Raw genomic sequence first — 24,604 nt, 5'->3', positions numbered from 1 at the left:
ATCAATCTGAGTAAACCTGTGTGCATAAATGAAACAATGTCATTTTAATGCTTCTTAACATGAAATTGTGACGTATTTAGAGAGTTCATCATCTGCAGGACATAATATATTAAAACATTCAGAGAATCCAGAGAAATCTTTGCAAATAAGGGAAATAGCTGAAAAACAAATTGGATGGCCGTGGTCTTTTGGACCTCAGATGGCACTGCATCAACACCAGACCTGTTTCCAGACCTGTCATTGTATGGGCTCAGGAAAACCTCTAACAACCATTGTCTATGTGCCCAGTTTGATACTCAATTCAAAAACTGCAGCCAAAACTGTAACAGCTAAAATTGTATTGAGACATGATACAGAAAATACCACCTTCTTATCTGGGCCTGAGCTTGTTTAAAATGGACTGAGGTAACGTGGAAAAGGGTCCTGTGGTTAGACCAATTAAAGTTTGCCATTCTTTTTGGAAATCATGGACTCATCTGGGCTAAAGAGGAGAGGGCCTATCCAAGTATCTAACCTATCCAACTTGTTTTAGTGCTCAGTTCGAAACCCAACATCTATGACGGTGTGGAGGAGCATTAATGCCTACAGCATGGGCATCTTGCACATTTGGCAAAGCACAATCAATTCAAAGTCAAAAAGTCAAAGTCAAAGTCAAAGTCAGCTTTATTGTCAATTTCTTCACATGTTCCAGACATACAAAGAGATCGAAATTACGTTTCTCACTATCCCACGGTGGAGACAAGACATATTTTACCAATTTTAAGTCCACAGACAAACATAACATTCAAGTAAACAAAAAGTAAGTAAATAAGTAAATAAGAGGGCACATATAATGAAAAAATAAGAGCAGCAAAAAATGGTTGAAATTGTGCATAGACAGTCAATAAAATAAAATACTAGTGCAAAGTCAGGCCAATAAGAGGCTGAGGTAGTTCTGTTTGACCTAAGTAAGAAATAAAGTGGCATAGTGGTGCAAGTTATGTAAGAGCAGCAGAAGTGTTGTGTTTTCAGGACAACAACAACAAGTTGCAAAGTGTACAAGTGTGCAAGTGGAGTGGTGCAGGCGGCCATTGTGGGTCCAATGTCCAGGATGTTATGTAGCTGAGGGTGGAGGGGGGAGAGGAGGGAGAGAGTTCAGCATCCTAACAGCTTGGTGTATGAAGCTGTTGGTGAGTCTGGTAGTGCGGGAGCGCAGGCTTCTATACCTCTTCCCAGAGGGCAGTAGATCAAACAGATTGTGAGCGGGGTGACTTGCATCACTCACAATTTTGGTCGCCTTGCGGGTGAGGTGGGTGGTGTAAATGTCCTTCAGGGAGGGGAGTGAAGCACCAATAATCCTTCCAGCTGTGTTCACTATGCGCTGCAGGGCTTTCCTGTTGTATTCAGTGCAGCTTCCGCCCCACACAGCGATACAGCTGGAGAGGATGCTCTCAATGGTGCCTCGGTAGAATGTGGTCATGATGGCTGGTGGAGCACTTGCTCGCCTGAGTTTCCGCAGGAAGTACAGGCGGCGCTGAGCTCTCTTCGCCAGTGATGCTGTGTTGGTGGTCCAGGAGAGGTCTTCACTGATGTGCACCCCCAGGAATTTGGTGCTGCTCGCTCTCTCCACCACAGCACCGTCGATGGTCAGTGGCAGGTGTTGGGTGTGACCTCTCCGGAAGTCAACAACAATCTCTTTGGTCTTGCTGACGTTCAGCAGGAGGTTGTTGTCCCTGCACCACGTGGTCAGATGGTCGACCTCCAACCTGTATTGAGTCTCGTCGCCCTTGGTGATGAGACCCACCAGAGTTGTGTCGTCAGCAAATTTCACTATGTGATTGTTGCTGTAGGTTGCAGTGCAGTCATGCGTCAGCAGGGTGAAGAGCAGCGGACTGAGCACGCAGCCTTGGGGGGCCCATGTGCTCAGTGTGATGCTGCTTGAGGTATTGTTGCCAACACGTACTACTTGAGGCCTCTGACAGAGGAAGTCCAGTAGCCAGTTGCAGAGGTAGGTACTGAGTCCCAGTTTGTCAAGTTTGCAGATGAGTTGTTGTGGTATTATGGTGTTGAATGCAGAACTGAAGTCTATAAACAGCAATCTCACATATGAGTCTCTTTTTTCCAGGTGGGTGAGGGCTGGGTGGAGGGCAGAGCAGATTGCATCCTCTGTAGACCGTTTGGCTCGGTATGCAAACTGGAAGGGGTCCAGGGTGGGGGGGAGAATGGATTTGATATGTGACATGACAAGCCGCTCAAAGCACTTCATGATGATGGGTGTCAGTGCCACAGGGCGGTAGTCATTGAAGCAGGATGGAGCAGTTTTCTTCGGCACAGGTATGATGGTGGCAGCTTTGAAACAAGATGGGACGATGGCTTGCTTCAGGGAAGTGTTAAAGATGTCTGTGAAGACATCCTTAAGCTCCCCTGCGCAGTCCTTCAGCGCACGACCAGGGATGTTGTCTGGACCTGTTGCCTTACGGGTGTTGATAGCAGCAAGTGTCCTCTTCACGCTGTCGGCAGAGAGGCACAGGGGCTGCTCATGTAGAGGGGGATGGGTCATCATCAATTCTGAATGATGTAGGTTATGAGCAACATATGCCATCCAGGCAATGTCTTTTTCAGGGACGACCTTGAATACTTCAGGAAAACAATGCCAAAATGAATTCTGCACATATTTAAATAGTATTTCTCCATAGAGGAAGAGTCCAGGTGCTAAGATGGCCTGTCTGCAGTCCAAATTTGTCAAATTAGGTGCATAATGGAATGGAAAGCATGACTAAGAATACTCCATACTATACTGTTGAGCAACTGAAATCCTATATCGGGGAGTAATGGGACAACATTTCATTTTCAAAACTGTAGCAAATGGTCTCCTCAGTTCCTTTACATTTACAGAATTGATAGATAGATAGATAGATAGATAGATAGATAGATAGATAGATAGATACTTGATCCCCAGGGGAAATTCAAGGTCTCAGTAGCATATATACACACACATTCACTAACAGCAGAAAAAATAATTAAAATATAAAAAACACAACTAAGCAATAAGGACAGTAGAAGATAAAGAATATACTAAATATACTAAAATACAAATTATAACACTTAATCTAAATCAATTCTAAAAACAGTATCCATATAGTGGGTGATTAATCAATAAAGAGGCGCTTGCAATGACTGAGGCAGGGACTGAGCCTATGATTCTCTGTGCATAGTAAGGTAAGGTAAGGTGCTCGGTGTGAATGAGTGCCATGGTTATAGTGCAAATGAGTAAGTCCAATAGTGCAACAGTGCAAGAATAAAGTCTATATATCTATATATAACTATATTAAGAAAAGGTATAAGTGTGGCCACAGTTCGGCTGTGGCATGGAGGGAGGGGTTATGCATATGTGCTAATATAGCACGCAAACAGTGAGGCAGAAAGACAGTGGTAAAAAGTGGCTAGTGGACAGACAGTATCCAAACATGGAGGGGGTGAAGAGGCAGACAGACTATGCAGAGAAGTTTATCTCTCCTCTTCCGTTAAGTGAAGCATTGAACAGTCCAATGGCCCTGGGGACAAATGATTTCCTCAGTCTGTCTGTTGTGCAAGGCAGTGAGCGAAGTCTCTAGCTGATCAGGCTCTTCTGCTAAACAATAGTGCTGTGGAGTGGGTGACACTCATTGTCCAAGATGTTGATCAGTTTGTTCAGGGTCCTTTTGTCATATATTGAAGTGATGCACTCCAGTTCAGCTCCCACTGCAGAGTCAGCTTTCCTTACCAGCCTGTCAATTCGCCCCGCATCCTTCTTCTTTATGCTTCCTCCCGCATACCACTGCATAGAAGAGGACGCTGGCAACAACAGACTGGTAGAACATCCTGAGGAGCTTGCTGCACACATTGAAGGACCGCAGCCTCCTCAGGAAGTACAGCCTGCTCTGCCCTTTCTTGTAGAGTGCGTCAGTGTTGGCTGACCAGTCCAGTTTATTGTCCAGGTGGAGACCCAGATACTTCTAGGTGCTTACCACCTCCATATTGACCCCATCAATGGGGACTGGTAGCAGAGTGGGCTTAGACCTGCGGAAATCCACCACCATCTCCTTGGTCTTTGAAGTATTGAGTTGAAGATGATTGAGTTTGCACCATTGCACAAAGTCCAATTGTGTTAAATGAAGAGGTGAAGCAGTGGTAAACATGCTCCCGTCCCAACTTTTTTTGAAACATGTTGCTGGCATCAAATTCAAAATTAACATATACTTTCCATGAAATAGTCCACATTTTCTTTTTCAACATTTGATATGTTGTCTATGTCCTTTTTGCTGCTAAATATGGGTTTACAAGACTTGTATATTATCTGTTTTTATTTGCATTTATTTGCATTTTAACGTCCCAACTTTTTTTGTTTTGGGGTTGTAAAAATGTATGTTTTTTTTATGGCAGGCCTACCATTTGATATGTTATCTGTGATCTATTGAGTGGCGCACTCAAAAGCATTCTGAGGCCTCTTGGAGAGCCATATGCATGCAGCAGTGAGAGTTCCATCATAAGGAATCAACTGGCTGACTCACAGGTGTCTCATGATCCCCCCTAGAGTTAGCTAGGATGTAGTTTAGGCCTACAAGCAGAATGCCTATGCCTCAGGTAACCCCACACAATATCAGGTAACATCCATGATATGCAACACTGGCTGATGAGGTAAACAGCCGACTGACAGATGGTTCTCTGCAAAGGACAAACAATGATTCATTTGTAGGTAAATGACTCGCATTTAGAGTAATAGGCTGAGTCGGCAGACATGCCCAAAGCCTTTTATCAACTAAGTTAATGATCACCTGGGAAAACACTATTTTTGTGTTCAAGTATGGTCATGTCCATAACGAGGTTCTCACTAGAATGAAGTCAATATGATGTCATCACCACTAAGCCCTCCTCCTAAAAGTGCTGTACTGCAGCAGCAACCGGAAAATATTCCAAGACAGTAGACAGTAATGCCAAGACGGTGATCAAAGTAAGTTTTCTCATTTAACATGACGTCTTTTCCGTGAAATGATTCGGAAAATTGTGTTAAGGTTGAATAGCTAAGATTGTCTATTTGGTTAGTTAAGTTAAACACCAAGAAAGTATCTATTTCGAAACCACCTATGAGACCACAAATTGGGATAGTTAGCATAGCCTAGGTCTAGTTCGCTAGCTAGCCAGCATAGGGATTTGGATGTCAGCTGGCTAACTGGTTTCCCTGTAGCTACAGTTAAACTTAGCTTGTCTAAACTTTTGAGCTAATACAGAAGTCGGCATTTGCCAATTGTATCCCCACAAATATCTGTTTTCTTATGCTCTTGAAACAGAAACAGTCCAAAGGTCTCTGCTGTATCTGTAAGGGTTATGTGGTGGTTATCTACCTACGATAGGTTAGCTTGTTAACGTTAACGTTCCTAGTGGAATTTTTGTACTCATGGCTAGGTAGATAACGTTATGCTATGTTCGCTACCACAGCTCTTTTTGCTAACGTTATCCAGGTATTCGAGTAATGGGAGTAGCCTATATTCCAGTTGAATATCTAAACAGTAACGTATACAAAATCATGCCTACATAATGCATCATGTACATAATTTGCTCATTCTGAATGAAACTTAAAAGTCCGTGGTTGTTGATGCTAACAGAAGATGACGTATGTGCGAATGGCATGTACGCTGCATTCTATCACATTGGAGAAAGAGAAAATAAAATCCATGTGTCGGTATCCTGATCGTTGTATTAATGAGCTATTGGGGAAATGTGCTGCGTAGCGTCAGACTGTCGGTGTCAGGTTGTTAATTCGCTGACTTGCATTACTGTAAAGAGTATCTCTTGATGTTATAAGTTATGTTTTTTGTGCTTATAACATGAGAAACATGAGCGTTTTTTCACGTACAGCATATTTGACTGATTGTTATCCCAGTCAGCAAACAATGGCTGGATTCAGGCAGGAGGATGTTGAAGTGTTCTATGATATGGGAGAGGAGTTGGGAAGGTAAGTCAATATTTAGTTTCATGTTATTAAATCACAAACTTTGAAGGTAGGCCTAGGTGAAATCATGAGTGTAGAAACGAGCATGACTCAGAATTATGAATTATATGATAGAAGAAAGAAGAGGAATTTAGTTTAGTGTTATCACGATTCTATTCCCTGCTTTTTTAAGGCGCTTGTTTTCTCTGAAGATCCTGTTTTGTTTCCCAAGGGATTTGTAAACGTATTTCTGCCATCTGCTCTTTCTCATAATCTGGTTCACATTAACAACTCGTAATTGTTTACATTATGCGAGACATTAAGAACTCATAAGCTAATTGTTTACATTATGCCTTTGGGAAGCTAAATGGTGTTGAAACAGAGAACGAGTCATCATCTTGCTGTGTGGATAAAGGCTTGACTTCTTATCTATATATGGAAGTGCAGTTATACCGCACTATGTTGCTGCAAGTATGACATCATTGCAGTACAATGTAGTGCTTCTCAGCTCAAGCCTTAGTGTGCTCTCTCAGCTGAGCGTATTGTGAGTTTGTTCAGTGAGGGAAAGGGTAGTTACTTTGGGAACATTCAGTACTGTTCATTTGAAATATTATTTTCTGTCTTCTGAAATCCTTATCCATGCACACCAGGTCACCAAGTTTACAGGATACAGGTTTACACACCAGCCCTTACCTGTAGACCTGTAGAGGTACTTGTCAAATGGTCTTTCACCATGTTGTGATTGGCATTAGAAAAAGAAAGTAAATACTTTAATCTCATCCCTTTATTTTTACTTGAGCAGCCAACTTCACACATTAGATTTGTAATGTAATAATAATAATAACAATAATAATAAAAAGAAGATCACACACACACACACACACACACACACACACACAAAAGTCTAGGGTGACTTAGAAATTTCCATTCCACTCCATTATAGACAGAATACCAGCTGAGATCAGTTGTATTGTTTTTTTAATCAGTGCAACAGTTTTCAGATTGCATTATGTGTTTACATAATTGCAAAAGGGTTCTCGACTGTTGTAGAAAGAAATGGCTGATCTTTAATGCAACATCTACATTGGCCATTGTCAGCAACCATTCATCCAATTTTCCAAAGGCACATTCTGTTTACTAATCTTATATCATTTTAAAAGGCTAACTGAGAAAACATAGGAAAACTCTTTTGCAATTATGTAAGCACATAATGTAATCTGAAAACTGCTGCCCTGATTAAAGAAAACAATGTATTCTGTCTTTAATGGAGTGGAATGGACATTTCTAAGTGACCCCAAACTGTGTGTGTGTGTGTGTGTGTGTGTGTGTTTATTTATATATTTATTTATTTACCTGCCAGTGTTCTGGCCAGTACTCTCTGTAAAACACATTTCTCATTTCAGTGGCCAATTTGCTATTGTTCGCAAATGCCGAGAGAAAAGCACCGGAGACGAGTTTGCGGCCAAGTTCATCAAGAAACGACGGCTCTCGTCCAGCCGACGCGGGGTTAGCCGCGAGGAAATCGAGCGTGAGGTGAACATCCTGCGTGAGATCCAGCACAGCAACATCATCACCCTCCATGACATCTTTGAGAACAAAACCGACGTGATTCTCATCCTGGAGCTGGTCTCTGGCGGGGAGCTCTTTGACTTCCTGGCGGAGAAGGAGTCTCTGACCGAGGAGGAGGCCACACAGTTTCTGAAGCAGATCCTAGATGGGGTGCACTATCTGCACTCCAAACAGATCGCCCACTTTGATCTGAAGGTGAGCGCGTCGGGGTGCACAACAAGACTTTTGATTTGGGACACTTAAAGGTCCATCTAGCAGCTTGCAGATCGGGGCTGGCCTCAATGTGGGGCGGAGCGCAACGTTGAGCTCAGCCCAAATTCAAAATGTCATTCCCCGTTGACCTCTCTGAGTCGGTCTATTTACACTTCTCTCTAGTGTGTGTGCTTAAAAAGACAGCTAGTGTTCATACAGGGAATGGTTCAGACTCAATCAGCAACATTGCTTCTGGGGATGGGAAGAGAAGGTGTATTTGATTGGCAGCTGAACTCAAATATCAACAGCCTTTTGTCAAGATCAAATACTGTGCCTTTAAGTCTTGGGCTTTCACTTCTGAATATTTTTATCTTTCAGCCTGAAAACATCATGCTGTTGGACAAAAACGTCCCAAACCCTAGAATCAAACTGATTGATTTTGGAATTGCACATCAAATTAAAGCTGGAAATGAGTTCAAGAATATCTTTGGAACGCCAGAATTTGTTGGTGAGTTTATCTCCAGTCGGGTGTTGATTGGTTATTTCAGACAATGCACTCTTTGCTTCTTATTATCAGTGTTCACTCATCAATTATTTTTTTGTTCATTTACCTGTTTTAACAGCTCCAGAAATAGTGAACTATGAACCTCTGGGACTAGAGGCAGACATGTGGTAAGTAACAACTTTAAAGGATAAGTGATAAAGCCAAATCAACACGAGTCCCGCAGATAATGGCAGAAGTGTATTGACCTCATCTGTCATCTGTTCCAATGAACTGCTTGCAGCCACACGGTTACAATGTAGCAACCTATAATATTCATTGAGAAAGTCTGTGAGGGTAGTTTTGTGTCATGGGTAGTTGTATTTATTTACAATGGCTTGTATCAACCTCATGTATGGTCTGTTTCCTTTCTCCATTGTAAGAAAATTACTGGCCCAGTTTAAGCATCATCAGATTTTCCTAATACAAATGTATTTTTTTCTGCAGGAGTATAGGTGTTATCACTTATATATTGTAAGTATCTTTGACTGGATTTTTTACTTTCATTTTTAATTCTACTGTAAAGTTATTTGTGAGTTATTGAGTGACAGATGGTGACAGATATACCAACTCTTCCCTGCAGGCTTAGTGGGGCTTCTCCATTTCTTGGAGAGACAAAGCAAGAAACACTAACCAACATCTCTGCTGTGAATTACGACTTCGACGAAGAATACTTCAGCAACACCAGTGAGCTTGCCAAGGACTTCATTCGCCGGCTGCTTGTCAAGGATCCCAAGTGAGAACTGTCTCAGCTATCAGTGCCCATGCACTAATGCTAATGCATTAACACATTAACCTGAAGGGGAAACTGAAAGGGATTAAAGGAGCATCGTCCATCCGCGACAGTTTATCCATAGCTAATTTTGTTTTCAGCAGTTAATTAAATAGTTATTATACATTAATACGTTAATAAACAGCCTTCTACACACAGTTGCGTGCGTTGCAGTGCTGGAGACGCATCCCATTCACTTTACATGGGCTCACGTCAACCGTTGCCGAACTGTGGGTCCGTTGCGTCGCATTTCACCCGTCGCTCGCGTTTAGAAGTTCAGCTGTTGCTTAACCGACAGACGGCACCGGCCAATCAAGCCAATCGACGGACGGCACCAACCAATCAAATTACGGTTATACTTCAAGTCATTTGCATAGCTACCGTCAGGAACACCCACTGGCATGCGCACTGACGGAACGCAGCTGTGTGTAGAAGGCGCTAATCCATAAGCCATCACGTTGAGTGCTGCCATGTACTGAATCCTAAGGCATTCACAATATTGTCATGGTTATGTGCTTTATCATGTACCCCCCCCCCCCCATCCATTTTTCTTAGGAAGAGAATGACAATAGGTGACAGCCTTGAGCACCCTTGGATCAAGGTGAGACAAGACTCCTTGGTCACCCTGTACCTCCTCAATGAAGTCTTCTAAATTCAGTTGTGTTTTAAGACCTTATTAAGACCTTCATACTCATCCTTTATCCTTTATCCTCTTCACTCTTCATCCGCATTCAGGCCATCAAGAGACGCAATGTTCGGCCGGAGGAAAGCGGTCGCAAGCCTGAGCGCCGGCGCCTGAAGACCACACGTCTGAAGGAGTACACCATCAAGTCGCACTCGAGCATGCCACCCAACAACACCTATGTGAACTTCGAGCGCTTCTCGCAGGTGCAGGAGGAGATCGCAGCGGCCGAGGAGAGCCTGCGCGAGCTGGTGCGCAACCAGCGCTCGTGCCGCGAGGACGTGGCCGCGCTTCTCTCCATCTACGAGGAGAAGGAGGGCTGGTACAAGGAGGAGAACCAGAGCATCGCCGCCGACCTCGGCCACATCCGGCAGGAGCTGCAGCGCACCCAGGCCCAGCGCCGGCAGAGCCAGGAGGAGGCCCGCGCCGCCATGCTGTCCGCCAACGCGCTCAAGCGCAAGTTCGGCCGTCTGGAGAACCGCTACGATGCACTGGCTGAGCAGATGGCGTCTGAAGTGCGCTGGGTGGAGGAGCTGGTACGCTCCATCACCGCCGACAAGAACATCCAGGGCGTTGGCATGGCTTGAGGTCGACCTGGGCTTATTGGGTGCCTCGTTTGTTGTTTTTGTTTGCTTTACGTCCATAATGTTGCATATGTACCATTCCTTTTCCTGGAGGCATATGGTATGGTAGATCTGTGGTGGGATATACACCAGATGCTGTAATGCATCTTTGTCCAGCACTTCTCTCTGCAGTAGAAACATCTCACACATGTCCTTGTATGTTCCTGCAGCTCACAATATGAGAAAACAAGCAATATAAGGTGATTGTACATTGATTTGAATCAAAGTTAAGTGTATTTTTGTACTGGGTACAAAGGCCAGACTCCCATTTCTACATTTTCATTGGCAGTTGCTTAAGAGTTGTGTATCTGTGCATTTATGAGATTGTCAAGATTGTTCAATTCCTTATGTAAGCTTTGCTTTTGAGCTTAGAAGAGAAGACCAGAGGAATGAAAGCTGTGACTCTGGGCATAAGAGGCCACCCCACACACTGGCTGCTAGTGTTGCACTGTGGTTATAAATTGAAACACCCCTTTGCCTTCCCACAATCACGTCATTCTCTCTAACACCAACTAAAGGGGAGAGAAAGGAGAATGTGGCTGTTTCCTGCAGACGTTGCAGAACTGCTTAATATCACTATGTATAACAACATTTTTGCATGCTCTAACTAAGCTAGCTGCTGGATGAATATTTTAAGGTATTGCCCTGTCTTTTATACTGGCTGTTAAACACATGAATCATTCCATTCGTTATTTTACTTATTTGCAGGACATTCCATATGTAGGATTGCGCCTATATAATGTACATATAGTATCATATATAAATATATTTTTAATGTATCATTTGCACTTAAAGTGTACTATCGCAGTGTTACGTGTATAACCTCCAGCTGCATTATTCTGTATAAATTATGTTTTATTGCTCAGTTCCCCATTAAATGTTAAGGAGGAATGTTTGTTCTAATAAACAAACAAACAAACACAAATTTACTTGTGGGTTTGGTATGTTTTCATTACATTTGATTAACTATACCCTTTTAAAACATAAGTTATATTATATTTAAATGTTATGGATGATTTTAAAGGTAGAGGTTCCATAACTCAAATTGTGTCATGCATTACATACCTTATGTTCTTTGGATGAACCTTCCAGGATGTTTCTGGTTGGTCTATTAAAATCAACTCCTGCACTGTGAGTGTGGAGACATTTGTTTAGACAGTTCAAGTGGGAATGTGCTGAAGTACACAAGTAGGAATGTACTGGAGTACACAGAGTTTTTGGCTCTGGCTGCCTCCGACCCTCTCCAGCCTTGGCATCACATGAGCCAACGCAGGGACTGCAGCTCATGCCTGCTTTTCTAAAAGGGGTTTCAAGATAAAAAAAAAAAAAAAAAAAAAGTTCAGTGATTCAGACCAAAAATGGGTTGCTTTTCTTTTACTAACAACAATTTCCCTCAGCTATTTTAATCATGGCTAATGGATCATGGCTGATAACGGTCCATTTTTCTGCAGACTATTCCATGGGGGGAAAAAAAGGGGACGGGACACTCCCACACACTGCTTATACTTTCCCCTGAGGATGGTACTTTTTTTGTCCCCGTCTGTCAAGATGGCTGAAGATGTATGCTTTTCGTGTGACTTAACCCAAAGCCTGCCACGCCCCATTACAGTCTTCAGTGTGGGACAGAACATCCCTGTAGCTGTAACGAAGAGGTCCTCTCTGTAAGGCGGGTAACCTATTCATCACATCAAGACTCTCTTGGCTTTTCACATCCAGAGTATATTCTACAGGTCGAGCCGCCGTCTTCAAAATGGCACGATCCTCCAAGTCCTCGCAGAACACTTGCAACTTCCTGCTGGCTTTCCTTGCCCTCTGGTCCATGACCTCCCTGGTTGTCATCATAGTATGGGCGACGTGGCCTTACATGCGAAGCTTGAGCCAGTGCGAGGCAGCCCGGCAAACGGCCGTGGAGAAGATTGAGGGTGCCAGGGTGGTGAGAGAGAAGGACGAGGGCGTGCTCAGGGCTCAGCTGAGCAGCAGCAGCGAGAACCAGACAGCGCTGCGGAGGGAGCTGGGCATCATCATGGAGAGGCTGAGGGAAACTAATGTGTCACTAATGGACAGCCTGCAGGAGAAGGTGAGTCCTGGAACCTATCACTTCTCAGTAGTCTTTCAAATAGCTCTCTGTGTGGGAAACAGTGGGGTGCTGCATGTTATTGGGGTGGAGGTGAAATGGATGAAGTCTGATGCTGAAAATCCACACTATGCCCAAGTATGTCCTCACATACTTGTTTTATGTAATAACTGAAGCGTTAAATGCGCCCCTAATTGTCAGGGCAGATCTTGTAAATCAGATGAATAGAGTGAAAATGTGTCTGATTTGTCTAAAACGTATAAATAAATCACAGTCCATGACAATACACAATACTGGAATACTTAGCATATGGGAGAGAATAAAAATGTGGCACAATTATCTTGGTACTTTAATGGTTGGGCTGGTGTTTAAAACTTTGAAATTGTTGCTTTGTATAAAAGGTTGTGCTTTCTCATTTTCCTTTAAGGAGGCTTTGAAAGAGAACATTACCACTTTAAAAAGTGATGTAGAAATGCACATGACCTTGCAAAAAAACGTGTCTTCTGTACTGGTATGGCAGGAAGGTATAGTATAAATGTATTCTAATTCATAGCCCATAAAATATATCACAGATTGGTGGCATGTTTTATGGATTAAGTTCACACATTAAAAAAAAAAACTTTGTTCAGCCCATATTGACACACTGCAGGCAAACTTGACATGGAGCCTTCATCAGTGGGATTCTTGTAACGCTTTAATCAGTGCCGCTAAAAGTCAGCAGGTGGCAGCAGAGAGTCAGAACAAAGCCTGCAAGTCTACCACTGCTTATATATCCAAACAACTGTAAGTACAATACAACAGGTTTATACTGTTTAGGATTTAGTGTTTATGTATACAAATGGGAAGAATTCTGAAAATAATAGGGATGAATTCTCTTCTAGGAATGCATGCAGGATTGAAGACAACATCGGATCGCAACAGAGCTACTTCACCCCCACATTGTAATTTTGTGACTATGTAATGTGTGTTTTGAGTTTTGACAACCTTTTCTTTAGTGTCTGGGTCTTGTTTACCCACACTACCCCGGCCCCTGAGATATTGAGAAGAAATATTGTTTGTTGTCATTGCATGTCAAAACATTTTCCTACAGTCAGCACTCTCCTCCACCCTATATTTGAATAAAGTGAACTATCAAGTATACAATACAATTGCCAGTGTGTTTGGATTTTTTTCTGCCTCTTCCACAAAGTCTACTTTGCTTAAAAAAGTCCAAGGATTTAAAGCTCCACAGTACCCCCATGTGCAACTATTTGTAGGCAAATGACATTTGCTGAAAGGAACAATGTGCCTGTAGGCTTACATTTGGTCATCATTTGATCTCCAGTAGGTCTAACAGCTATTTGTAAGTAGCCTAGTTAGCTGGAGAACGTGTCCACACGCAGTAGGTAGGCTATATAAACTGTTTTGATCTGGCTGCGATACTTGAAGCCTTGGGCTCTATCTGTCGTTCTAGCAGAGCCCGTTTATTAGACATTCTCTGTTTCTAGCAAACTACCAAGTACAGAAGGTAATTTCCGGTCACAATTTCTGAAAGGGAAAAATTCCAAAGTAAAGTTAGACTCGCAGATGATCATAGCGCGTATTCAATGTATTCAGTAAAATAATTTACATCAATGTTCTTAAACCATACAACCGTAAGAAACATACCACCCCATTGCACCTTGACTTTGGTCTGGTAAATGAATGAAACTGAGCGAATGAATCAGATAAATTATTCGCATTCACTAGAAGAAAAAAAAATGGGTTTATCAGAGAAATTAGAAACACCGACATTTGTCAACAATATATAGCCTACATTTCCTGTAGACATTAGAATCTGCGTGTATTTAGAATAATACAAATATCAACACAAAACGTTTTGGTATGAGAGGCAATGAGTTTGGACTCTTACTTTGACATGTTCTTAACCGTTCTCAACAGCTAAAAACCGGATGTCTGTGTCAGGCTGCACAGCTACACCATTAAAAAAAAAAGAAACGGGAAGTTGGACGTAGACATTAAGTAGTTTCTCGAGGTTGCTGCATGTTAAGTACTATTTGTTGTAAAGCTTCTGCATATGCATATTTTGTCTATTTTGGAGCCAACTGAGAAATTAATTTAAACCGTTTTACTGTCCTGTCTAGCTCTTTCGTCTGGTGCCAAATGATCAAATGCTGCGTTAGCCCTGCAAGGTTAGCTACTACCAAATAGGCTAACATAGAACACAGCAAAGTCGCCACAGTAAAACACAGTAACTTAACATTTTTTATGAGTTATTTTAAGATGTTTAATTCTGGCAGACATTCCTTACCGTTCTCCATAGATTATTATAGTGTAACGGTAACTGTAAAATGATAATGAGTCGATGGCACTGTTGCATCCATGTTCTCTGAAACCATAACAGCCATTTGCTAGCGGCAACGTTAATGCCAATAGTCAGTCCATGTGGATGTTGCTAGCTATAGCTTAGTGTTGCACTAGACTGTGTTGTGTTTACCCCCCGTAAATCTTTATTTGCGGATATTAAAAACAACAAATTGAAAAATCGGTAAAAATTAAGTTACTGGTTTCTGGGCATGTCTTAGTGACAATATCAGTGAGATTATTCCTAGACGTTGATACAATCTTTCTGACGTTATATGACAACTGTGTTCTGTCATTGCGCAGTGTAGACGAAGTTTACATTTCTGTGCTATCAGAAAGAAAAATATGTTCTCATAAAAGTTATGTTTTTAGCCAATTCCAGTATTCCACGAAAGAAGATGGTCCAAAGCCCTGCAGCAATTGAGGTTGTTTGAGTATGACTTCTTCAGATGGGTTTTATCCCTTTCCTTTGTGGAAGATTTCAGAAACGTCCACTCAGTCATCAGCGAGTGCATCGGTGGTCTCCGGGAATGAAGAAACCGGCCAATCTCAGACTGCTGCACAACAGGTGGAGAAAAGGAGCGACTGGAGTCAAGGGCCAGCAGTGACATGTTCAGATGAACAACCAGTTATGGAGACCCAACTTGTGTGTCCCTCGCATGCTTGTTTACATCTGAAAGAGGTTGTCGTCTGCCAAACACAGGACTGTCAGACAGATCCACCACTAGGTGTTATTGGGTCACTATCTCCTTCACCAGAGCATAACTCTCAACCTGTAAACTCAGATTACAACCCTTTGGAATTACAGGATGGGATTGCTTCAGAGTGGGTACCCAGAACACATAATGCAGATGAAATGTTCAGTCAGGAGGACCCTGTAATGGCTGGAGGTCTGTCACCACACCTTTTTCTTGGATACAGACAGCTTACAGAGAGCTCAGAAACCCTTGTTGGACATGGCAGTATGGTGGAGCATGGGGAATCTGTATTATTGTTGAGTGAAGCTAGCACAGATGGAGAACCTGCCAAACCTATGCCTAATGAGGTGACTGCTGTTGACTCTGTTGAGAAAAGCAGTCAGGATCTTCTATCCAACTCTGGATATGTAGCACATAATGTGTGTCTGCAGCTGACAGAAGTTGTCGTCTGCCACACACCGGACCCCCACACAGCTTCAGCACTAAATGTTCCTGAGTCATTATCTCCTTTTCAAGAGCATAACTATGGACTAGTAAGCTCGAGTGAGCCTAATGCCCCTGTTGAATTACAGGATGTACTTGCTTCACCCAGAGCATATAGTGGGGATGAAATGCTCAGTCTGGACCCAGTAGGCGCTGCGGTTCTGTCACCACCTCCTGTAGCATCCACAAACCTTGCCGAGTCTTCAGGAAGACTTGTTGGACCTAGTGATGTGTTTGAGCATGAGCAGTCTGTATTATTGTTGAGTGAAGCTAACACAAATGGAGAAGCTGTCAAACTTGTGCCAAATGAGGTTACTGCTGTTGGCTCTGTTGAGGAAAGCTGTCTGGAACCTCTGTCTAGCTCTGCTACTGCAGTCGTTTGCCATACACAGGACTCCCACACAGCTTCAGCAATAGGTGTTTGTGGTGCATTATCTCCTTCACCAGAGCATAACTCTGGACCTGTGAGCTCAGATGAGCTTGTGGAATTAAAGGGTGGAATTACTTCAGAGGAGGTACACAGAACACGTATTGCAGATATGAACTTGAGTCTGGACCCTCTAACGGCAGGACGTCTGTCACCACAGCCTTTCTTAGGGTCCGGAGACCTTAGAGAGACTTCAGAAACCCTTGCTGGACATGGTAGCATGGTAGAGCCTGAGGAGTCTGTATTATTGGTGGGTGAAGCGGGTACAGATAGAGAAGCTATCAGACCTGTGCCAAATGAGCTGACCGCTGTTGACTCTGTTGAGGAATACTGTAATGATTATCTCTCCACCTCTGCAGGTGCAGTGAACAATGTGTGTCAACGTGAATGTGTGGGCAGTTTTTTTCCTCGCTTTTTGGGGGAAGAATACAAACAGCAACATGCTTTATCTTATACAGCAAATTCAAATGGAGCATGTCCAGATAGTGAACCTTTGACCAAGTGTGTGATACAGAAAGACTCTCTTGTGGCTGCAGAAACTACAGACATAAGTGCCAAAGAAAAACAGACAAGATGCAGTGAGACATTACAAGAAAACCCTGAAAACTCTCAGACAAGCGCAGATTCTGAATCACCCTACAGCTTTAGACGGAAAAGGCGATACCCCCCCAGCAGAAGCAGCAGTTCAGTAGACCGCAATTCTGCACCAGTCGGCGCAGAGCAAAGTTGCCCAGTGCTGGAGCAGACATGCAGGCCCAGCTCCCCGCCAGTGGAGGGCTGCAGCCAGGCCGCCCCAGCTCCCCTTACCGTGCCGGCCAAGAAGAAGCGAGGAAGGCCACGGAAGATGCAGCAGCCAGCCAGTCAGAATGAGGTAGGTTTTAGAGATGCGCGGTTCGCGGTTACAGCCGCGGACTCCGCGGTTAAACCGCGGATCGGGCGGATGACGTGAAGAAATATAATATTTTAATTCAATTCGGGCGGGTGGCGGTTGAACCAATCAAACGCATCACCCATATACATTAAAACAACCAGCGGATGGCGGGCGGGTGCGGTTTTGAAAATTGGTCAAAAAACGTTGGTGAGGATGGATGGCGGATGGATGATAAGTTTTGCTATGCGGTTACGGTTAAAATAATAGCCCATCCGCGCATCTCTAGTAGGTCTGAGTTTAAAATGGAGACAAAAAGACATAATGTATTTTTTTGTTAATTTGGCAATCTCTCTTTATTAACCATATAAATGGAATTGATTCTGAAGGATTAATACAAATACTATTTTCTGTAACTGTTAGTTATTCCAACATTATTGTAGGTGTAGCTGTATTTCTTACAATATACATATTTACACTTCAATTCAAACAACTTTATTTTTCCATTAGGGACTTCACATGTGTATCTTCATTGTTTTTGTTGTTGTGAGACTTGAGCAAGAAAATATGAAACTTTTCCTTTTACTTATAGTCTCAGAATCACATTATTGTTGTCAGACCCATATTTATTGTTTTTAAAAAGATATAACATATAACATAACATATGATTTGAAAAATGAATAGTGACCACCGCTCTCTTCTTCTTCTGATTAGGTGTCATCTACAGGCGTAGTGCCAGCTGGGAAAGCCACCCTCGGGTCTCCTATAGCCTGTGAAAGTACTCTGACAGAAGACTGTCTGGAGGAGTCACCAGACTCAAGCCTGTTCACCGGAGGCTACCATAAGAGGAAAGCAGCAGCAGCAGCAGCATCATCAACATCATCCAAAGCAGGTGGTGAAACTGAAGGCCAAGGGAGTAGCAGCTCTCTGCCTGTCCCACCCCTCGTCTTGAGCTCTGATGCTCTTTTACAGGAGTCAGGTACACACACACACACACACACACACACAAACAATCATGAGACTGTTTACACGGTTTAGTTGCAGCACACACCTCAGACTTGAGGACTAGGAACACCAAACCACTTTCCATACTGAATTTACATCTCATCTAAGGACTGTAAGAGAACCTCAGCTATGTATTACCTGTTATATGTGTACAGGTGATTTGAATTGTTTTGTGATACGATGATCTGAGGCATTATAGCAAGACAAAGATTTAGTTTGGTGATTTATAATTTTTGATGTTTGAAATGGCATTTTGTCTGTTGTCCTGCCTTGTTATACAGAAGCAAGTGGCCATCACAGTCTTTTGTTCACTTTTTTTATTTTGTAGTATAGAAAAAGATATCAAAAGACTTGGACAACACATGCAAGGGCAGGGGCACTTTCACTGTATCATAGCTAGTTTTGTTTAAATGTGGTCTAAATGGCTTGACATTTACTCTTAACCTTTTCTTGTATTTTTTGGCAGATATTGTGGGAAAAGTTATTGCATGCTTTGTTTGAGAGTAATTGTCCTCCATGCAGACTGATCTGATGTATTTGTTTTTTATCTTTTCAGAGCGGCCAGCGGCGTCCTGCTTAGACCTTTCCCTTGAGCAGATTCTGCAGGATGACCCTATGCCCCTCACCCCACTCTCTCTCCCAGAGGAAGAGGAGGAGGACGAAGATCCAGAGGATGATGAGGAGCTTCCCAGCATTCTCGAAAGAAGTGAGTAAACCAGCACATGGCCTTCTCAAGCATACTACCTTTTTTAACTCAATTGTAAGGAAGAAAAAAGAATTAAGGACTAAGAAAATTACTAACTCACTCATCATTTTGTCTAGAGCCCTTGTCCATTACTGAGGGATTGTGTGTCTGGTGCAAATTCCGGAAGTACCCTTTTTGGCCTGCTGTGGTATGTGAGACTATTAAATGAGCTGTTATATATATGTGTGTGTGTGTGTGTGTGTGTGTGTAAGGGTAGGTGCATCTAAATTTGAATACGATTCAAATTTGAAATTTTCAGTTAAGTACATTAGATACAGCAAATCCTTCTTGATAAACTAAACAGCTGTGTGATGTGTGACCTTGTAAAAGGTGTAAAGTTGTTTAATTTGCTTTATCAAATTAACTTTTATGGTCTTTCTGTTTGTAGGTTAAAAGTGTGAACCACAAGAATAAGAAAGCCAGTATTGTGTTCATTGATACCTTTCTGATTGATGAAAAGGGAATTAGGAAAGGGTAAGCAGTACTTATCTTCCAGAGGTGTGAATACAATAAGGAATGCTATGTAGATATTACACATTGTCTTTATTGTTGGAATAATGACTGAAAAAAATTGTCATTCACCTTTTCATCTGCTCCCTTTTACTCTGTTTATTTATGCAAATCAATAAACCGTCTAGAGAGCAAGGAGCAATCGCAGATATTTAGTGGTGTGCCTGGGTGTGTGTGAACAGAATTTTATGTGATCCTTCAAAGACATATGTGTCACTTAATCTTTAGTTGGCCCTAAGTGATCATTCCTCTCATCTGCTCTCGCAGTCTCACTGTGTCCCTGAAAACCTTGAAACCCTTTGATTGTGAAGAGGCAGAGGAAATGACGGTATGAATTAACACATTTGTAGGCTTCTATTGACTTGTAGGCTTCTATTAAGTATAAAACTATAACATTGGAATCCTAATGGAGGCTGTAAAATCCTCGGTGGCAGTGATGTATTATTATGAAGAAAGAGCAGCATCAACCCTGCATCACCACCCTTCAAAACACTCAAAGAAATTATACTGTATAGTGTTGCGACACGTGTAAGAAATAAGAGATGTGTGAACTAAAATGTTGTCCAGTTGAGTCCTTACAGCATACAGAGGTGTTTTCAAAATGACAGAAATAAGATCAAATTGAGAATTGTCTCATGTGTCCCACAGGAGCAAGCCAGGCAGCAGTATGGTGATGCAATCACATGGTGCTTGGAGCTCATATACGACTACAGAATCCGCATCGGTAAGCAGGTCATTATAGGAAAATAAGTCCCGAGAGGGCAAACGGGACCCCGACGCGCCAGCACAACACGTGTAGTACTAGTTTGTGATCAAATTATATTTTACCTGCAGTGATTCAGTGATTGACAAAACTAAAAGTATCACTAGTTTAAAGTAATACTAGTAATACAGTTGTTGTTGATGATAATAATAATTATAATGATGACGGATAACAAGCAATAACTTTTTGACATGTCAAATGTGTGAATATGGTCAAATCACTTGTAATAGTTATGGTACTGCTCAAATGCATTTGCACGTATCCCAGATTGAATCTTTAGGACCCAGTGAGACACCAAAACATTTGGTGCTTTTGTCTCCGTCAACCTGCTTAGCCACTTAGCATTGACGGTCTAGTTACAAGTAGAGTTCATGGTTCACACTAGAGGACTGGACAAGTAAACTCTTTCCTACAGTTTAATTACCATACCCTGTCTAATCCATTTACATACAGTTTCTGGTGCATATGAGTTTGTAATGACTGTCTTGCCTTTGCAGGTTGTGGGTCTTTCTCCGGCTCCTTCATAGAGTATTTTGCAAATGATATCAGTAAGTTATCAACTCATCTCTGTAAAAATATTGCACACTGACAATATTGTTTTACTGATTTACAAGCAGCTTTGAATATGGTGTTAGTGGTGTAGTAAATCAACATTAGCTATAATACACTGATACAGTAAACAGTATACCCTATGCCAAAGCTATAACACACTTTGATACTGGTACATGCATCAGATAGCTATTTTCAGTTTCTGCATACATAATATCTGCATCATGCATAAATAAGTACGTATTTGAAACTCCTTATGCATCAGTGTTCTGCCTTCTAAACGGGGTGTTGTTATCGTCCTTGCTCCCCCTGTCCCCCTGTAGGCTGCCCCCTCAGGCAGATGTACTCCCAGGGCCCCTCCGACCTCACCTTCCCCACGCAGCTCATCGTGGATGACCTGTGCGACACCTCCGAGGAGGACGGTGCGGGCGACCAGGCTGACGAGCACCAGTGTAAGAAGATGCTCCCTGACCGGGCCAAGGCTGCGCGGACTCGGGCCAACGAGAAGCTGGTGGATTTCATCGTGAGGAAGCGGGGTGCAGAGAAGCGCCTGCTGGTAGGAAGATACGCACTGGCATTGTGAACTGATTTCAACAGTGAAATGGCCGCAAGGAACCACAGCGTGCAGCAAACTTTAACCAAATATGGGTCAGGTCTGTGCAGATGTTACCAAAAAGACACTCATTGCACAGAATCTGGTTCCAATTTAAGCATTTGCTAGTCCTCATTTTGACATATTTTAGCTGTTCATTCTTATTACAGTCATAATTGAAAGGTATCCTATGCAATATGTGTATCTTAATATAGCAGCTTTGAAGCAGCTTTGAACTTTGAAGGTAAACTAACTTGTAATATGGAAAATCGTGCACATTTTGCAGCCCAAGCCTACCCCTCTACCAAGATCCTTACAATTTCGCTGGCTCCGACCCAGAGAATCATGAATTGCGTTATGGCGATTGCTATTGCTACTATTTGTATGAAATCGTGTTATATTACCTTGTCAGTCGACATGGCTCTTCAGAGATGATCTTTGCCAGTTTGTAAACAAATCCACATGAATAGTATTTACAAAAGTTAAATACAAATACTAAACAGCTGTAGGGGGGGAGTAGGGGAAGAAGCGAACCTGCATTGGATACCTTTAATTGGGAGAAATGCATGATCATAACAGCATGGGCTGTGGAGACAAAGAGTAGTCTCATCTAAAGCTGCTCATGTGTGTTGACCCTTCTAGGCAGTGATCAGTGGCCAGGAGACGTCCAAGTGGCTGCGGGCACTTCAGAAGGCCAGCCGCTTCGTGGTGGACCCCTACCTGGAGGACGAGGAGCAGGTGGACCAGGTGTACCGCTACCTGGACGAGCTGCTGAGAAGGAGCCCGCAGACCTTGCCCTGCCTGGCCCACCTGGAGAGGATCCCCTTGATCTTGGACGTGTTGCTGCCAGAGGTAAGCCCCCCATCAACCACAACATTTGCTCGATGAGACCGTGAAGATATGTGAGAGTCAAAATGGTGGTGGTTTCAGCATTTTGGGCTTTAGTGACTATTCAGTGATGCATTGTGTTATGGTGGTGTGTGATTTAATCATTTCTTCACTTGTATCCCTATAAAATGATTATTAGTCTTGTCATTTATACATACTTTTGTAACTAATTAAAACAATTCAGAAAATGCGTTCTGATCAGAAATGCACATCCTGCTTAACATGCTGGGATATGAATATCTTGATTAGGCTCTCATCCATGCCATTGCGGGAGTAGACGATATACCTTTAGAAGAGGCTGAGGATAAATATCGAAAAGGACCCTGCATAAGCAAACGGTAAGAGTTCTCCTAGCCCTCTTTAACTTTATGTAGACCACCACTGACCACTGACTCCTGACACGCTGACTTTTTTTTTACCGTTTTATTTTCAGGGAGAGGCAAGAGTTTAACATGAGGATTGAACAGCTGATGAAGACTCTCAATCAGTGTAAACATGTACTGTAAAACTGCCCTGATCCACCGAGGATGTGGACTGATGTGGAGTTCTTCCCATGAGCCCGTACACGTCTATTTACAAAAGAATTCAGCGACCATCTGTAGATTTTTTACTCTCTCCCTGTTGTGGTCTGCTGACAGTGACGGTGAATGTAGTGACCTTCATATGCTGTTGGACATAAACCCATTGATGGGCTCTGTGCAAAATTTGTGGAAAGTTCAGTTGGAGTCCCTGGTTGTGTTCAGTTGGAGTCTGTGTCGCTGTGAGTGGGCTGTGGCTCTGCTGGACTCCCAAAAAGGCTGGCTGGACTGCGTCCCAGAGGCCACGTGTCCCGAGTCAGGACCGGAGAATCCTCAGAACACAGTTGGGAAATACAGCTTTTCCTTCTGACGAGGATGCGTCCAATTAATGTGACGGATCTCAAAAGGTACGAGCAAATGTTGAGGAGGACCAGTTGAGGATGTCCAGGCCAGCACAGCACTGCCCCTGAGGTAGCTCTCCTCAGCTGAGCTGCTTCACTCTCTAAGTGGCATTAAGGAGTCCCTCTCTCTCTATAGCTATGTGGGTTACCCATTAAGCTGAGTGTCATTTGGTGCAGCTGTTAAAAATGTATGTTGAAATATGGTTGAAAGACTGTGCCCCATTTGTGTCATACATTGACATGTATCCCACAATATTTGTTGTGTATATTTTTATATAAACAATAATTCTTAATTTTCATAAATATTTATCATTCTATTTAATATATTATCATATGAAATATTCAAGCCAATTGCCATTGCTTTCTTGGAGATTCAGTCTCCAATTAGTGATATTTGTTGTGGAAAACTGAAATGCTTCTGCACTTACGTTTCTGGTCTGTACAGTGGAACGCAAAAGTTTGAGCAACCTCGTCTACATTTATCTTCCTGTGAATATGTGAGATTTGACCAAGATCATTAGCTAACGGATTGTTCATGATCACTGTTGAGAAAAGCCAAGTGATGCAAATTTGAAAACTTTGTAAATACTCTCAACTCTTCAAACCTTATCCCAACAAGGTGTGTAAAGACCACAGTAATATTTTAGTTAATTTATCATACAAATTGCATCATCTTTGTAGGTCCAGAAGCATTCTCTTTTTTTTTTAATAACAGCTAAACTAATTACTGCACCTTTGTAACATCACCTGTGGGAACTGCAGGTGAGTGCTTTTGCAGATCTGCTGCATGTTTCTTTTGCTTTGTGTTTGAATGTGTATATAGTTATGCAATGTACAATTCAATTGAACATTTGTCTGAAAGTGTACATGATACTCATTGACATTGGCTCCTTGAGGTTCATTGTGCCCAAGGCACAAAAACGAGCAAGGCTCAAGTTTTCAAAACATTATCCACTTTGTAATAAAGCTTGTGGAATGATGAGAGAATATTTTTGGCTGATTGATCTTTAAAGGAGAATAAAAGAAAACAACCAGATATGTCATGTAAACATACCTGTTCATTGGTAGTCGTGGTAGTCAAGTTCCAGTACAACAAAGACACAAAAGTTAAAGACTTGAAATTATCTTATCGACAGTTATTAATTCATATTAGGTTATTATGGTTAAATGGCTGTGTGTGCAAATATTTTATCAAAATCGTCATACCTTTTATGTTCCATACAGGTTTCCTTTGGAATGTTACAATCAAGTTATCTAAACACACATGTTAGTACTGTTTTGTATATTAAATATTCATACAGATCCATCCTTAAAACACAAAAGAACTTGCACAACTCGCACATTACATGTATGCATCTCATAGAGGAGAGGTCAGTAGAGTTTGTTTGTGTTGTTATTTTGCTACAGACGGTAT

The 24,604-nt window shown here is 42.4% G+C and overlaps 3 protein-coding genes across 9 annotated transcripts; all 3 read left to right on the top strand.

The window, feature by feature from the left end:
• The first annotated feature begins 4,892 nt into the window (after window positions 1-4,892).
• dapk3 (death-associated protein kinase 3) lies at window positions 4,893-11,255 on the top strand. 2 transcript variants are annotated; one of them, XM_076293685.1, is made up of 9 exons: window positions 4,893-4,969; window positions 5,900-5,971; window positions 7,351-7,711; window positions 8,087-8,216; window positions 8,332-8,380; window positions 8,697-8,723; window positions 8,833-8,985; window positions 9,577-9,622; window positions 9,757-11,255. In XM_076293685.1, exons 2-9 carry the CDS (start codon window positions 5,910-5,912, stop codon window positions 10,288-10,290), a joined length of 1,362 nt encoding a protein of 453 aa, XP_076149800.1. In that variant the 5' UTR covers window positions 4,893-4,969; window positions 5,900-5,909; the 3' UTR covers window positions 10,291-11,255. The 2 variants fall into 2 exon arrangements, with proteins under 2 accessions (XP_076149800.1, XP_076149799.1); XM_076293684.1 differs by having other exon boundaries at window positions 4,898-4,969; window positions 5,875-5,971.
• Window positions 11,256-11,858: 603 nt separating this feature from the next.
• LOC143135034 (uncharacterized) lies at window positions 11,859-13,542 on the top strand. The gene is made up of 4 exons (XM_076295767.1): window positions 11,859-12,403; window positions 12,828-12,924; window positions 13,030-13,183; window positions 13,282-13,542. Exons 1-4 carry the CDS (start codon window positions 12,077-12,079, stop codon window positions 13,343-13,345), a joined length of 642 nt encoding a protein of 213 aa, XP_076151882.1. The 5' UTR covers window positions 11,859-12,076; the 3' UTR covers window positions 13,346-13,542.
• A 616-nt stretch (window positions 13,543-14,158) lies between these two features.
• LOC143133806 (PWWP domain-containing DNA repair factor 3B) lies at window positions 14,159-24,179 on the top strand. 6 transcript variants are annotated; one of them, XM_076293674.1, is made up of 14 exons: window positions 14,159-14,414; window positions 14,524-14,571; window positions 15,116-17,222; window positions 17,934-18,198; window positions 18,781-18,930; window positions 19,047-19,117; window positions 19,358-19,443; window positions 19,747-19,807; window positions 20,128-20,203; window positions 20,740-20,790; window positions 21,115-21,347; window positions 22,026-22,235; window positions 22,521-22,609; window positions 22,705-24,179. In XM_076293674.1, the coding sequence occupies exons 3-14, from the start codon at window positions 15,180-15,182 to the stop codon at window positions 22,775-22,777; spliced, it is 3,408 nt and encodes a 1,135-aa protein (XP_076149789.1). In that variant the 5' UTR covers window positions 14,159-14,414; window positions 14,524-14,571; window positions 15,116-15,179; the 3' UTR covers window positions 22,778-24,179. The 6 variants fall into 6 exon arrangements, with proteins under 6 accessions (XP_076149789.1, XP_076149790.1, XP_076149791.1 ...); XM_076293675.1 differs by having other exon boundaries at window positions 14,159-14,429; XM_076293676.1 differs by lacking the exon at window positions 14,524-14,571.
• Window positions 24,180-24,604: the final 425 nt, after the last annotated feature.

The sequence above is a fragment of the Alosa pseudoharengus genome, unplaced genomic scaffold (genome assembly GCF_046254945.1).
Source record: "Alosa pseudoharengus isolate Yale_2024_CS ecotype anadromous, Long Island Sound unplaced genomic scaffold, YU_APseudo_1.1 YU_APseudo_1.1_scf_2, whole genome shotgun sequence".
Classification (NCBI taxonomy): Eukaryota; Metazoa; Chordata; class Actinopteri; order Clupeiformes; family Clupeidae; genus Alosa; species Alosa pseudoharengus.
Note: the sequence above shows the minus strand (reverse complement) of the source record. Positions and strands in the feature narration are given on the sequence as shown.